Genomic DNA, 16,898 nt, shown 5'->3' on the forward strand with positions numbered 1-16,898 from the left:
AAAATTGTGCCTGATTGTTGCACTTATGGAATGAGCAAATCCATCAAGATTGATCATCACCCCCATGTTGCTATTAGGGTATACAGTGTTTTCCTGGTTCTGCTCATCTTGCTCAGCAGTTCATATAAATCCATCCAGGCTTCCCTGAATTCCCATCCCTCCTGGTTTCTAATAGAACAGTAGTGTTCCGTGACATACATATACCACAGTTTGTTAAGCCATTCCCCAATTGAAGAGCATTCACTTGATTTCCAATTCTTTGCCACCACAAACAGGGCTGCTATAAATATTTTTGTACAAGTGATGTTTTTACCCTTTTTCATCATCTCTTCAGGGTATAGACCTCGTAGTGGTATTACTGGATCAAAGGGTAGAACATGAATATCTTTTTAGGGGTTTTTTTTTTGCAAGACAAATGGGGTTAAGTGGCTTGCCCAAGGCCACACAGCTAGGCAATTATTGTCTGAGACCAGATTTGAACCCAGGTACTCCTGACTCCAAGGCCGGTACTTTATCCACTACACCACCTAGCCACCCCCAGAACATGAATATCTTGAGGGCAGAGACTGTTTCATTTTTGCTTTTGCATACCTAGCACCTAGAACTGTGTTGGACATATAGTAGATGCTATCATTTTTTCCTTAGAATTAAATTGGAATTTATATTTTAAAACTTCTAAACTGCCCTCTATAAAACAATATTTTCCTATACACATAAAAATTAGCATTGACCTTTAAGACAGATACAAGTGGTACACTTGTATTTATGAAGGGAGTGTCCCACCTTTGTTTCTGTGCTTTTTCTTTTTGTTAGTATGCAGCAAAGTTTATTTAAATAGAAAATTAGTGCTCTGTTCTTTCAATTGTGTTCATGCTGTTTCTCTCATACTACTACAATGACTAATATACAGATATAAATTTTGTTGTTCAGTCATTTCAGACTCTCTGTGACCCTATTTGAGATTTTCTTGGCAGAGATAATGAGTGGTTTGCTGTTTTCTTGGAACTTCAGCTCATTTTACAGATGAGGAAACTGAGGCAAATAGGATTAAAGTGATATGACCAGGGTCACACTGCTAATAAATGGCAAAGGCCAGATTTGAATTCAGGTAGATAAATCTCCCTGATTCCAAACCTGGAACTCGATCCACTGCACCACATAGCTTCCCTGCTAGAAATACTAGTGGTCTATTTAATGTGCATTCATTTGATTTTTCCCTCTTAGAGGATCCAAAGGGGATCCTTTAATACCTAAGTCAAAGAAGAAGGAAAAATTCTTTTATCAGAGATTTATGATAGTTTCCCTTTTTGGGGAAGGTGGGGCAATGAAAATCCCAATTTTTGCTGAAACTGATAATATTAACAAAAATAAATGGAGTAAAAGATAGTTTGAAAAAGCATATAACTCAGTGTTAATAATATAACTTTTTCAGGGGTCGTAGGACAATTGTCTTAAGAATTACTGTATATTAAAAACATGAGAAGATACTAGTCATTTTCAGATTCATTCTAAATCTTAACATTCTCTATTGTCACATCTTTGCATTCTGTATCATAGGAACTTTATAGTGGTAGTAGAGATTGCAATATTCTTGCTTGGGTGCCAGCTTTACGTGAATCCCTCCCTGATGAAGATGATGAGGTAAGTATACTTTTTGCAAATTATGAGTTGTAAATAATAAAGAATTAGGTGGACAAATTTTTATTGTTTTGTTTTTTGTGTGAATTTTATGTATTTAATAAAAAGTCAACCTACAAACCAGGAATATGTAAGTTCAATTTCCAATTCTCTGGCCCAACAAACTTTTTGACCCTTGAGCAGTTACTTAAACTTTAAGAGTCATAGGCAGTGTTAATTAAGCTGGGCTGATAAAAGGGAGTTTCTTCACCTGGAAGTTCACAATGCCAATGAAATCTAATACCTATCCCTATTCAATGTTACTTATCTGATAGATACTTTAGATAGTAACTTGTCATTTATAGTATTCAAAATAGTAGGATATAAAAAGAGGCTAAATGAAGAACCTGGAGATAAATTAATCACTAGAAAAAGAATACATCACTTTGGCAAATCAGGCTTAAGTTGGTAGTCATTAACTATTTCAATTCAGCCTAAAAAAAAAAGTTTTGTAGTAGTGTGTCTACTGTGCGCTTCCCATTCCTGTAATGCCCCTTCCCCAAGCATCTCTTTTTAGATTCCTTGATGTGAACTGTGGTTCAGAAGGAAATGTTCTAGATCTGGGTTCAGAGCCAGGGTAAGAATCCCAGCTTTGTCTCTTTTTGTGTGACCTTGGGCAAGTTATATAACCTCCTTGGGCCTCAGTTTTCTCACTTGAAAGAATTGAGTTAAATGATAGCCTCATCCCAGAATTCCATCTCGAAGGCCTCACTTTCTTCAAGGCTCAGATCAGTTATCACCTCTTCTTGTTAAAGAACTGTCCAGAACGACATTCTTCCAGTTATTTCTTTTTTTCTCTCCAGAAATTACCTAATCTTTCTTCTACACAGTATAAAGTGTACAGAGAATATAAGGTTCCACCATTTGTTTATTCTTTGGTGACTTAAATAAGCACATTTAATTAGTAGAGCAAATTGTCACCTTAAAGGTATTTTGAAACAAGATTCTTCCTGGTCATCTATTAAATTATATAAGATTCTATGATACATACAATAAAAATATTTTAGTTCTACCATCTGATATCAAGCAAATCATAAAATAAGACAATAATGTGTTTCTGAGGGGTCAGAGAAAAGATAAGTAGAATTCCATGTACCAAAAAGCTAAAATAGTAAAATTAGGAGAAGGCAGTCAGTCCAAGCAGAATAGGTGATGCTGAAGAATGAAGTTCTGAATAAATAAATCTGAGATGGAAAAATTCTGAGTAAATAGGGTAGAAATTGTAATGAGGAGGAAAAATAGAGTTTGTCTAAAGAGACTAATAAAACTAAGGACTATAAAAAGGAGTGTTTAAGCCTCCTTTGGGATGGAAAATAGGAGTCCTATGACTCTAGCTTGCACCATATTGGATAAAGCTAAATGACAACAGAAAGTTAGCAGAGTTGTTTAATTCTTATTTTGTTAGTGTTTTCTCTGCAAATGAGAAGCACCTTTGTCCTGGAAATGGCTAAACACAAATGATTAACAGGTACTGTCATACCCAAGATAATTGAGGAGATAGTAAGAGAACACCTGACTGCCTTTGATGAATTCAGGTCACCTGACTGCAGTGAACTACATCATTGGGCCTTAAAGAACTGGCAGCTAAAATGACTAAACTGTGGTTGCTGGAATTTGAAAGATTATAGAAAATGAGAAGTACTAGGATACTGAAGAAGGACAAATGATTTTTTTTTTTTTAAAGAGAACACCCTGAAAGATAGAGGCCGGTGAAATTCTCAGATTTCCTGGGAAAATTTCAAACACATTCCAGCAGACATTTGTAAAGGAAAGCAGTGATTACAAAGAAAGCTTGCCAAGCTTTATCTCATTTCCTTTTTTGTCAGAATTTCTAAACTAGTGGATGGGGGAGATGTTGTCAGTATAGTTTGCCTAGATTTTAGCAACAGCAAATAGTAGAGCAGCAGTACTAACACTTTTTTTTTTGGTTTTTGCAAGGTAAACAGGGTTAAGTGGCTTGCCCAAGGCCACACATCTAGGTAATTATTAAGTGTCTGAGACCGGATTTGAACCCAGGTACTCCTGACTCCAAGGCTGGTGCTTTATCCACTATGCCACCTAGCTGCCCTTAGTGACACTTTTGATAAAATATTTCATGCTATTCTTGTGAAGAAACTAGGGAGACAATAATACATTCAGATGCAATCAGAATGGGTAGGCTGCCCAGACATAAAGGATAATTATTAATGATTTAATGGTACTGAGGAGTTTTTCAGTGGAATGCCCTAGGTATCTTTGCTTGGCTCAGTGCTGTTTAATGTTTCTAAATATGACTTGGAGAAAGACATAGATGGTTTGCTCATCAAATTTGTAGATGGACAGAATGAACAAAACAAGTAACAACGTAATTGAGAGAATGTCTTTGGTGCATTTTGGGGAAATGAGTAATCCAGCTTGGTAGGGATTTGAGAGTACAGTGGGAAGTGAGGCCAAAAAGGTAGGTGAAGGCCCATTGCCATAAATAGTATGAAGTTTAGATTTTTTTTGCACAAGTAATGGGGAAGCAATGGAAAGTTTTTTAAAATAAGTGACTTGTGATAACTGGGCTTTAGGAATATTATTTGGGATTAGAGGAAGGAAAATTAGGAAGGTAAACTAACAGACAGTTTATTACATCAATGCATGTGATCTTAGTTTAAAAAAATAGCAGTTTCAGTAGGACTAGAAAGGAGAATAGATTAACCAAATTAACCAAATAGATTAACCAAGATTAAACCACAAATTAGATATTGAAATCAGATGAGGAAGGAGTCAAAGATGTCCCCTAGATTGTTTTTTTTAGTTTTCAGGATCTGAGACTAGAAACCTTTTTTTTTAAATAGATTATACTTAAAGATTTTCAGAAAATACAAATTAGTGGGGGTTTTTTTTCATAATTGTGGTTTTATTCCGATATTATCTAGGTCAAATTTAGGTAACTAAAATAATGGTAAAAGCATTATGCAGGTAAGACAGGAGAAAACAGATTTTTAAAAGTTGGTATGTTTGTTTTGGGATATATTGAGTTTGAAATGGCAATGTCTCCAGAAGGTGGTATTTTCACCACCAGCTGGAAATGGAGATCTAGTTTTCTAGAGCAATATGACCAGACTTGGGAGGTAGGCATCTGATGATGGAGTGAAGGGACTTGCCCAGAGACAGGTTTGTAGAACTACTACTGTAGCAATAGGGAGAAAGGATGATAAGAAACTCCACAAAAGAAGTGGTCAAAGAGGTAGGCATATAGTTAAGAAAGGGTCAAGGAAGAAGAGTTTTAGGAAGGAAGGAACAATCAGCAAATGTGGCACTAATGCAAATACAGAAATGCCAGGAAATATGAGGACTGGGGGTGGGGTGGGGGTAGGAGACAAGGAATGGAATTAGGGATTATGGATTCATTGATTATCTTCAGGATAACAGTTTAATTAGAATGAGAAGTACAGTTGAAAATTGAGCAGTTGGTTAGGAAGTGGGGGAAAAAATCACTCTGGACTAATATTAATGGGAGTTTTTCCATTGATGATGATGATGATGACTTTTTTAGGATAGGAGGATTAGAATATTGTAGAATATTTTGAAAAATCCTAGGCAAAAGAAAGGAACCTGGCTTAGACTGAAGATGCAAAAGAGATGGAGTAGAAATGAGGAGGAAGAGGAGGAGGAGGAGGATGTGTTTTAAAGTTTACTTTGCCATGTTTGGGCCTCACAGGTAGATATCACAGATCTTACTGTCATTAATTTTAGAAATGATGAACCTGAGACTTAGAGATACTAAGGAATTTACCCATGGTCACACAGCTAGTAAATATCAGAGGCAGATTAAGTTGGTCTTTCTGAATCCAAGACTCTAGGCACTATCCCAATAAGATCTAGTGGAAGAATCAAGTTTTGAAAGGAAGAAGGGCTACATCTTTCTCTTTAAAAAGAAGACAATGAGTCAAGATGGAAATTTTTAAGGTGAAGAAGTGCTAAGTGACTCCTGAAAAATGAAGGATTAAATTAGTGGTGTGATTCTAAGGAACATAGTTATTATTAAAATATCACAGAAAGCTGCTGTAGTTAAATTGCTCATATATCTGTCATTTAGCCACTAACCATCAAATAAGCAACTACTATGTGTCAGCCACTGTGTTAAGTGCTGGGAATACAAGAAAAGGCAAAGGAGAGTCCACAAGGAGCTCACAGAGTAATGGGACTGAGAATATTCAAATAACTATGAACAAATAAACTATAAACAAGATAAGCTGGAGTTGATAAACAGAGGGAAGATACTAGCTTTAAGGGGAATCAGAACAGATTTCCTATTAAAGATGATGTTAGCTGAGATTAGAAGAAGCCAAGGAAGCCAGGAGGAAGAGATGAGGAAGAAGAGAATTTCAGGCAAGGGGATAGCCAAGAAAAAATGCCTGTAGTCTTGTTCAAAGAAGGGGAAAGAAAGAGAACAAGCAGTGAAGTACAGACTCTCTGCCAAGTACTTTGTTAAGCATTTTACAAGTATTTGGTCCTCATAACAACAGCCCTGGGAGGTAGGTATTGTTGTTTCCTTGTTTTACAGTTGAGGAAACTGAGGCAGAGAAAGGTGAAGTGACATAGAGCTAGGGAGACAGGTCTTCATTACTATAGAACCACTATATTATCTCTGCAGTGTTAATGGTTAGTTCTCTTAAGAAATCCTATAAACCATCTTTCTTTATACCTTCCTTTTGTCTGATAAGTCAATAACAGTATTACTGTGCTTCCATTTTTCAAGAGTATATTTGTTCATCAGTCAGTGAAACTGTACAAAACCTTACATTTCAAATACTAGAGATTAAGTTCATCTTTTCTGAAAACTGATTGTTTAATGGGTCACCTTAACTAAAGAATTCATCACCTAATAACTAAACTACTATAGGTAATTAGCAAGATCTGTTTGTAGATTGTAGACCTCTGTATATTAACCTCTTAAAATATAAAATAGAAAGCATATTTAAGAAAGAAAAAAGATATGAATTATATCTTTTAAAGATCCAGCCTCCTCATATTAATCTAAGTGTACTATGATGAACAAGATGGACAATATTGAGAAGAGTAACAAATATAATGAATTTACTTTTGATTTTCTTTATATTCTTGACAATATTTGCTTTGTAAAATAAAGTATTATTATTTATTGGTGAATTAGAATTTAGGGGCAGATGGATTAGATTATATAATTTAAAAAATGCCTAATACTTTCTTACCTCCAGAGCTTTGCTAAGATGGTTTAACAGGTTCAGTGCTTATCATTCAATCCAATTTCAATTAATTTTGTGAGTCATTATAATAAATTATTATAAGATCAAGTTCTTGAATTTATTTTCTTCCCTTGCTAACTTTTGAATTGTTAGAAAAATATGTTATTTTAGATTGTCTTTTATAAAATGAATACTGGTCTGGATAAAGTCTTCTGATTTCTGAGGTTCTAGCTTAAGCTCTTCCACTAATCATATGACCTTGAGCAAGTCACTTAACTTCCTTGGACCTTTCTTTTTCATCATCCATCATCCATATAATGATCAGTGGGCTTCAAATTCTATTGATCATGCATCCATTTTAATAAAAATATTTTATCATATACCCCCAAATGTTTATATTTATTTATAAATTATATACATTTATATATATATGTATATAGTTATATACACATACTACTGCACTAATGTATTGGGAAAACACTTATTAAGTGCTCATTATGTGCCATTTATTTTCTACAACCAGAAAAATGAGATAGTCTCAGTTCTCTAAGAATTCATATTCAATTTGGGGGAGACAAGATATATAAAGGAGCTTAGCTACAGGTCTGGTGGTCGTTAAAGTGTATTGTCAGGGAAGATGGCAATTGTTTTTTTAAGGCAGTGGGCATCAAATGACTTACCCAGGGTCATAAGCTAGGCAATTATTAAGTGTCTGAGGTCAGATTTGAACTCACATCCTCCTGACTCCAGGGCCAGTACTGTATCCATTGTGCCACCCAACTGCCCCAGTGGCAATGGTTTTAAGTGTCTATGTCTATCCCATGACCAGCAATCTACAGTGGCCCTGCTCAGAACTACTAGGAAAGACATATCCTATTGGAATCTGAGCAAGAATCTAACTGGGGACCCAGTGCTAACCAGGTGGACTCTAGAAACCTGAGTACTAAGAATTATACATGTTATAAAACTTAAACCAAAGAAAACATTCTAAAAGAATGAGAAAGATGAAACAACATTTTATCTTAGAGTCAATAGTGGAATGACATATCCAGACTTTCACTTCAGGAAATTCACTTTGGTGGCTGTGTGGAAAATGTATTAGAAAGGAAAAGAGATACAAGACAAGGAGAACTATGGTGGTGATCTATGAGTCAAAAGAATAGAACAATGTTGTTGAGGTAGAAGGAGCAAGATTTGGCCACTAATCAGTTATATCTAATCAAATCACTAGATGGTGATAGATACTATAGATATGTGAAACTAGGTATCTGGAAGATGGGTGTGTCCTCTGAGTTTAGGGGGAAAAGATAATGTAAGGAGAGTTGTGATTAGGTTACCATTCATCCATACTATGAAACTTATTCCCACCCACCCAAAACATTTCACCATTCACTTGGGATACAAAGTCCACTTTCTGAAGGGTATTTACCTAGCCATAAGGTGATTTCAGGATTAAGGGGTGTGTGGATTTTCCCAATACTACTACAACTACTACTACTACTACTACTACTACTACTACTACTACTACTACTGTGTGTGCTTGGGTACAGTGAAGTTATACTGCTTAGGAGGATTAATTAGTGACTTGGGAAGATAGTGGTAGTTTACATAATAGACAAAGGGATTAAACTGGGGAGTATTTGGGAATAAAGGTAAATATATGGTTATGTTTGAGACACAGCAAAGCTCTCTCTGTAAACAGACCTTTGTTGGAGCCACCCCAAATAACTTTTAATTTAGGGGAGTCAATTATTAGATTTTTCAGTGTAAACATTTACCTCAGAAATCAGCAAATGCTACGAGTCAGAACTTGAATGTCTTGTTGATTATCTAGACTTAAGAAATTGATAGAGAAAATGTTAATGATAAAGTGTATATAAACTTTTGGGGGGGGAGAAAGTTAGTTATTAAACATTTACCAGTACATTCTTGTTTGTGACTTATATTTTCACCTTCTGATTCATTTCACTGCACATTTTCTGAGGTCTGGCCATAGTCCCTTCTTTGGAGATCACTGATCTATAGGGCCCTTCGAGCTTTAAAATTAAATCATATTAAAGAATCTAGTTTTAGTATCTTCTGTGTTTCTTTCTAAAGCTTCTTTTTTGATGGTGGTATATTAATATGTCATTACTTGATTCTTATCTAAATTTTAAAGTAAATCATAGTGGCATATGTAATATTTCCACCCTTTTTTGTATACTATCAAGGTTACTGCATTGTCACATTATGTAAAGTACAGGTGTAAGCCTACTTCTATATGTAAGACTCTATATCAGAGGTGAACTGCCAATTTTATTTTTTTTCCTTTAATTCTATCATATTCTTTTGGTGTATTTTGTAAAGATCCTATAAGAAAATTAAAAGTGGAATCCAGTTCAGATTACCAAACATATATCAATCACTTATTTTTAAGGTACTGTGGTAATTGTGAAGGGAGCTACTGAGACAAATAAAGTGTTTTCTTCCCCTTTAGGGAGCTTCTATTCCTGGTAATTGCTCAACACATGTAGAAGTAGGGATAGGGATAATATCTGTGATTTAAACTCTCTCCTCTAATGCAAGTCAGCACCTTCACTTACAAACTATATTCTTGTTTGTGACGAAGGAAGAGATGGAGACATCACCAAAAACAAAATACTAACTATATTCTTAGAAGAGTTATTCTAAGGTTGTTGCCAGCACATTGTTAGTGGTACACCACCAGGATCATAACTGTATTTGAATGTAAGTAAGATCCAAATTGAGGAGATTCCAAAGAAGAAGAGAGAAAAGAAGAGAGAGAGAGAGAGAGAGAGAGAGAGAGAGAGAGAGAGAGACACCAAAGACTGGAGAGAATAATAATGATGATGCAGTAGTTGTAGTGAGACACAGTGTGAGAGATAGGTAGATAAGTGGCAATTTAGAGATAATATGTGAAAGATGATATAGTGAAAATAGCTCTGTATGTAGGAGTCAGGGCTGACCCAGAATCCAGTCATATCTTTGACAGTTAGCAGTTGTGTGACCAGAAACAAATCATTTAACCATTCTGACATCAGTTTCGTCATCTATAAGAGGGAACTAAGAATTTATTTCAAGAATAGTATAAGGATCAAGAGAGACCATATATAAAGAAGTGTTATTTAATTGTCAGTTGTTGTTAATAGTATTAGAGAATTGAATTTTAAAATTCAGAATCTTGGAAGATGCTGCAGTATCATAAGATATCAAAGTCAAAAGTGAGTCTGTAAGGTATAAAGCTGAAATGGAAAGCAGAGGTGAAAGTTTTGGAATTGAAGAGGTGAAAGAGTTGCATAATAATAAGTATTAAAGGGGACAACATGATTATTAATGTCCCAGGGACTTTGGTTGCAGATGGTGATGATAAAAATCTTAAAGTCATTTAAAAAATTAATAGAGTGACATGAAAAAGAAGAGAATATAAACAAATTGCATAGATTTCAAAGGAAAATGACAAATAGTCTAGGGGTAGTAGGTAACAAAGTTTTCAAATACCCTTATCTAAGTCTTGAAAATCAGAAGGTATGAAAGAATGGATAGCCACCTTTGATATGGGTTACAAAGGATATGGTAACCCCAGGAAAAATCTAGGTCTCCTTTCCATTAAGAAGACTGAAGAATTGTTGGGAAAAAGTTTGAGATTAATGGAGAGTTTGTTAACACTAGGATGAATTTTCCAAAGGGTCTAATGAGCTGAGTTAAAAAAGGAATAAACTAGACTTAAATTGGACTCATAAGAATAAATATTTAGAAGGTGTGGAACCCCAAATTCTTATAAAAGAAAAGGGGGAAATTGTGATGAATATGTGGGTGTTTGGGTTCCACAGGAATGTGAAGGGAGGATTGTTAGTTTGCATTACAAAGACTAGTGTCAGCCTATATTGTTGCCTATTGGCAGGTACTGAATTAAGTAAGATAAAAGATTTAGCCTCCATTTGATCAAAAACTGATAAAATTTCCCTGCCTGTTTTTAACTTAACCTAGAGTCTTGACCTTCTTTGCACATGCTCAAAGACATCTAGATGTTCTTGCTCTGGAGTATAATGAGCAGGGGGAGAGGGAGGAATGTATAGGAACCAATGTGTTCCTTAGCTTGTGACCCCAGCCTATGATTCATTAGCATGAGGGGGGCAGAAACAAACTGCATAAAAACCTTCCACTTCTGGGATTTCTTACCCCTCTCTCCCACCATGAGGGAGGTGTGCCATTTTGTTAAGAATAAAAACCATTTTAATCACTCTGAAAACAAAAAGAATGTTTAGGAAAGTTAGCATTTATTTTCCAAGTAGTACATCTCTTCTGTAGAGTACTGGGATCAAGGAACCTATTTAATTGGAGGTAGATTGAAGTTGAAGTTAGATGTAGGCAATAGCATTTTTTTTTTGACTGGCTCTCCAATGAAATGTGGTCGTGGGATGAAGTGTAAAATAAAGGCCAGAAATAAGTACCTATAAGAGTTTCATGCTATCGGTAATCTTTCTAATTCACAGCTTTAGGAACTTTTCTCACATAGTTCCATATTTGCTTTTCATGATGTTTGAGCCAATTCAAAGCTATACTATCCATGAATAAGCATGTGTTTCTTCCCACATTCCCTCCAGCATTGAGTTTCCCCACCTTTTATCATCTTTGGTGCTGAGTGGGAACAAGGTTGTTTTAATTTGCATTTCTCTGATTATTAGAATAGTTTTACAGGTGTTTTCCAAAGCTTTCTTCATGTCTTTTGAAGAAACTTTTTTTAAGACTAATAAAAAGTTCCAGAATATAAAATCTGCCAAGATGATTTTCCATTTACCTTTAATGATTCACTTTGAACAAAAGCATGATAATGAAATGTCATTCATTCATTCATTCATTCCATGAGCATTTATTAGGTACCAGTGCCATTCAAGTATTGTGCCATTTTCTACTTTTTAAAATACAGTTTTACTCACCAAAGATCATTTCACCAAATAATACTAATTAATTATCTGGACCCTGCTAAATTTCTGAATTAAGACCTAATGTCTGAAAGAGTAAAAGCAGTAACATTTGACAACTAAGTTAATAATACAAATGATCACATTTAGAAACAAGTTTTCTTTAAATTAAGTTTAATTTAGAGTGTATTTAAATATATTTCTGCAAAATAGAAATGAAGTAAAATTTGGGACAGAACAATGTTTGTGATGTAAAATGTGTTCATGCATTTAGTTCCTAAATGAAAATAGCATTATTCAAGCAGCCAGGATGGAAGACAATTTTTATAGTAATATATTTTCTGTGCAGATGTTAGCATTTTTACAGTTATTGGTTTAATATATTTCATAGCTAAATTTATAACTGAGATACTTGGCTATAGTTCTGGGCTTGTAAATTGTTTGGTCTTGGCCTTATCCCAAATGAAAGGGAGGAAGAAAGCACATGTTGATGAATTTTCAAGTGGCTGGCCAAGTGCCACACTACTTACAGATTTCAACACCTGTCTAATTTGGTTTATTATGGTTTGATCAGTTTTAGCATACAGCTGCCTCAAATGGGTGAATTTTCTACTTTGAAAAAAAAATATAGTCAAATAATTTAGGTTAATCATTTATTTTATATTATTATTTAATAAGTGTATTCCCACTGTGCTGAAAGTGTCATATATATTAAATTCAAGTTATAACATGGTAGGCCATGTTAAATAGCATAAGAACAGCTTGCCAAATGAAAACAATAAAAATAAATTAAAAGTAAATCTACTGCGACATATATAAAAAGGATATTGGAAGAAAATTAAATTGCTTAATTTAGTAAAAAGCTGTGTGCTTCTGTTAGTTTCTGTTTATTTCCCAGTTATATAATTATATCAGCACTTCTGAGAGTCAAATTCCTTTTCCAGTGCTTACTTGTACACATTTCATTTATAACAACAGCAGAAATAAAGCAAAATAAGCAGAAGATAGAATAGGGGGAAAATAAAACAAGTCATACTCAATGGTTTTCAGTTTTCAACATGGAAACTAGTCCCCTTGTAAATTATTCTGATTAGATTATTAAACCTTCATGGAGTCTTTCATTGTCATATGCCATATCTTATTAATATGAATTAGGGTTATATCTTTTAGCAATTTACTTTGAATGAGTCCTGTGAGTACAGGTATTATAGAAATATGAATGTCATGTAGCTGTTTAGAAAGAAAAGACTAGATAGGGCTCCATTCCCAATATTACTTATAAATTCCAAAAGTATTTAGACCTGTAGGAATTTATTTTTGGCAAGGCAATGGGGTTAAGTGACTTGCCCAAGGCGACACAGCTAGGTAATTATTAAGTGTCTGAGCCTGGATTAGAACTCACCTACTCCTGACTCCAGGGCTGGTGCTCTATCCACTGTGCCACCTAGCCACCCCCTGTAGGAATTTTTAACATTATCTGACTCTACCCATATTCAGTAGCCCTATCATTTGACTACATTTTTCACCACCAAGGTAATAATAACAGAACCATCTGCCTACTTTGTCTGCTCAGCATCTTTCACAGATCTAAATTTCCACCTTAAAAAAATTAAGATGCTAGAAGGAAGAGGTTCTCAGATTTCAAATGGATCTGTGATATCATCCATTTGAAAGTTCTCTCTAATGATACAGATAGAAAACCATCCCACTCTCCTCATCCTCTGTAATTCATGTCCTCTTCAAGTTGCCCACATAGGGCCCTATCTGGCATAAAATGAATTAAATTTATTCAGGTGTTGAGCAAATAATCTGTTGAAATTAGGGGAATCTCTATAACAAAACCTAGTTGTATTATAAAGATACAGTATTTTTTCAGTGACATGAAGTCATGAGGATTGAGATTGCTAACATTTCAACTTAGGTAAAATCTAACTACATTTTATCAAAGTATACATTATCACAAAGATAATAGAACTGAATATTTTATATACCTTCTGACAATCATGCCCAAGATCTCTGAAAAAAAAATTCCCTGTGCTTTTTCAATTAGCAATTACTTCTAGGAATTTGCCATCTATACAGACAAATCTTTCATGGTGATAAAAAGAACAGAAAAAAGTTATCTGTTGTCAATTCTGATTCATTTTAATCATGCAAATAAAGAGTACCTACATGAATAGCAGATATCACCTTTTTGCTCAACTCTCAAACTTGCTAGATAGTAATAATTTATTGGAGATTTTTATTAAAAGAGAGTGTAAGGAGGCAAAATACCATACAACTGTATAGGGTCAAAGATCTGGAACTAGAAGGAATATCAAAGGCCATCCTATTCCCTCAATTAGGTAGAAAAGAAAACTGAAGCCTCAAGAATTCAGGCAACTTTCTCTTTGTCCCACAGATAGTAAATAAGTCTCAGAGGTGGGATCTGAAAGTAGAACCTGACTCTGAAGTCACGTTCTTTCCAATGTTCACCAAGCTTTGGATTTTATATTGTATAATGTGTAAATGTATATTTATTTGTGTGTGTGTATATATATATGCATATATATATATGCATATATATATATACATATTTGTGTGTGTATATATATATAGAGAGAGAGGGAGAGAATGCTTCTGATACCATTATTAATAAAGCATATTTATGTAGTGTTGTTTAGAATATATGTTTTACAATAATCTGGTTGAAGGCAAATATGAACCAAAAGGAACTGGATTTTTTTAATAGTACCCAAAACAGCATCAATCAGTATGAGTCTAAAGTTTGACAAAAACATATGTGATGAAGGCACAATAAATGATAGAGATCATTGAGTGTTAGGTAAAAAAGATTTTTAACTTAATTTGATAGGCAACAAGAACCCACAAAAGATAGTGAGCAATGAAGTCACATAGCAAGGTCTGGGTATGTGGAAGCTGAGTCTGGCCATTTTGTGAACGTGGACTGAAGAGAATAAAGCTAAGGCAGACTGACCTGAGAGGTGGTTCTTAAACTATCCAGGCATGTGATGATAAGGGTTTATTCTCTCCCAGTGATGAACATATGAATAGAGATCTTCTGGACTTTTTTTGTTTAATTGTTTTATCAGTCTAGATTTCTATTTCCACACAAAACTTGTCCTTCAAATTAGTCTTTGTTGATGCTGTTGAGTCATTTTCTAGATGTGTCTGACTCCTTGTGACTCCATTTGGGATTTTCTTGGCAATGATAATACAGTGATGGATGTGCCATTGGTACATAGAGTGCCATGTATTTCTCCATGTCATTTTATAGTTGAGGAAACAAGCAAACAGGGTTACATGAATTGCCTAGGGTCACACAACTAGTAAGACTGAGGCAAATTTGAACACTTAAAAATAAACCCTCCTCAATCCAGGTCTGGTATTCTATTGATTACACCATGTAACTGACCTTTCAAATTTATCTAGGAAGGATATATGAGAAAAGAAATCTTTTTTAAAAATTGGATCTTAAGGAGTCATAAATCTACTTCAAATGCCATCTCAGTCAGTTCCTTCATTTTGTAGATGAGGAAACTGGAGTTGGAGAGGAGGTTAAATATCTTATCTGACATCACTGAGATACTGTAAGTGATCAGAATTGAACTCAGATCTTCCAACGGTCATTATTTTAGTCCTACCCACTTTTGTATTATTGTTTCTTTTGCCAAAAACATTATTTTACAGCTTGACTATGCTTTTGATTCACCCAATGATGCACCAAATTGCTTTTGCCACTTTACAAAAGTCAAATCTCTCCCAAGGTGAGGACAATCCAAAGGCCATAATGAGATTTGCATAAGAGGAACTTCACAGATATTTTGAGCTATAGAGTTTCACTGAAATGAATTTGTTCTTAATTTCCAAAGCAGTAACTTTGAAGGGACAGGTGTATAAGTATACAATGTGTGTATTTTTTTAAATCAGCCATATTAGTTGAAGGTCTAATCTCTTGCCTACCAGTACTTTTTAGACCTCTGTAAACTTTCTCTCTTACCAGTTGAACTTGCTTTTTAATCAGGTAATCTTCTATATCAACTTCATCTTTTGTATTAGCAGCTAAGATGTCCTCATATTTCACATTACTTTCTTCAGATCGTGGTAAATTAAGGCAAAAAAAAAATGAGATCTTTCCTTTTCTTTTTAGGTTGTATCTCATTTGCAGAAAAATCCAGCATTTGAAGACGCATGGAGCAGTAGTGATGAAGAGGGATGAATTTAAATTACTTGATAGGATAAAAGTAACTTTATGCTCTCCTTTGATGAGAATCTGGAATTTAGACAATTTTCTATTGTCCAGACATTTTATAAAATTGTAAGAATAAAATATCAGCAGATGTAAATCTTTTTTCTTTTTATATTTAAGTTAAAAATGAATAAAAAACTAAATTAACAAAAAGAATGACGTACCAGCTAATAAAACTGCCTTTCTTTGCTTTACACACTTTTCTTTAGAGAGTTAAACTGTATCCTGGAATGATGACTAGAATGCCTGGATTCACTTCTTAGATATTTGCCTACAGGCTTGCCATTTGACCTTTCTGACTCTCAGTTCCTTCCCCTAAAATATGAGGACAATAATATTTGTGCTATCTGCCTCCACAGATATTGTGAGGAAAGTATTTTATAAACTCTTAAGAGTTGCATTATTTTAATTTCACCGCCACAGAAGGAGGCTTGATTGGTGTTTCTTTCAAATGTATAAATTTATAGCCCTAATAGAAATTGCAACAGAATAATGGGACTACTTACAATATAAAGCCATAAAATTAAAGAACTAAAGAATTTATCTTCCCTGTGACTTCTTATGTGACACTCAATGAGGTCAATGGAGTCAGAACTTGAGTTAGCTGTGTAACTGCAGGCAAATCATTTAACCTCATTAGGGTTAAATGGGCGGGAGGAGATATGACATAGCAATTCAATATTTAAATTTTCTTTTTGTTAGTCATCAGGTATTAAGTACCTACCATGTACAGGCCCTGTGAATACAAATTCCAAAGAGAAACATTTCCCTCCCTTCAAGTATCTTATATGCTAATAGGGGAATATAATACATATAGAGAAGTGGTTGCCAAAGAAGGAAGTTTTAATCTAGGTA

The 16,898-nt window shown here is 34.5% G+C and overlaps 1 protein-coding gene across 1 annotated transcript in view; it reads left to right on the plus strand.

Moving 5' to 3' along the window:
* The window catches only part of ERCC8 (ERCC excision repair 8, CSA ubiquitin ligase complex subunit), a 57,162-nt gene extending 40,949 nt beyond the window's left edge, over positions 1-16,213 (plus strand). Inside the window, exons 11-12 of the mRNA XM_074200166.1 lie at positions 1,558-1,641; positions 15,945-16,213. Of these exons, the coding sequence (XP_074056267.1) occupies positions 1,558-1,641; positions 15,945-16,013 (153 nt within the window). The 3' untranslated portion in view covers positions 16,014-16,213. The remainder of the gene's footprint in view (positions 1-1,557; positions 1,642-15,944) is intronic.
* Positions 16,214-16,898: the final 685 nt, after the last annotated feature.

Source organism: Macrotis lagotis, chromosome X, assembly GCF_037893015.1.
Source record: "Macrotis lagotis isolate mMagLag1 chromosome X, bilby.v1.9.chrom.fasta, whole genome shotgun sequence".
Lineage (NCBI taxonomy): Eukaryota > Metazoa > Chordata > Mammalia > Peramelemorphia > Peramelidae > Macrotis > Macrotis lagotis.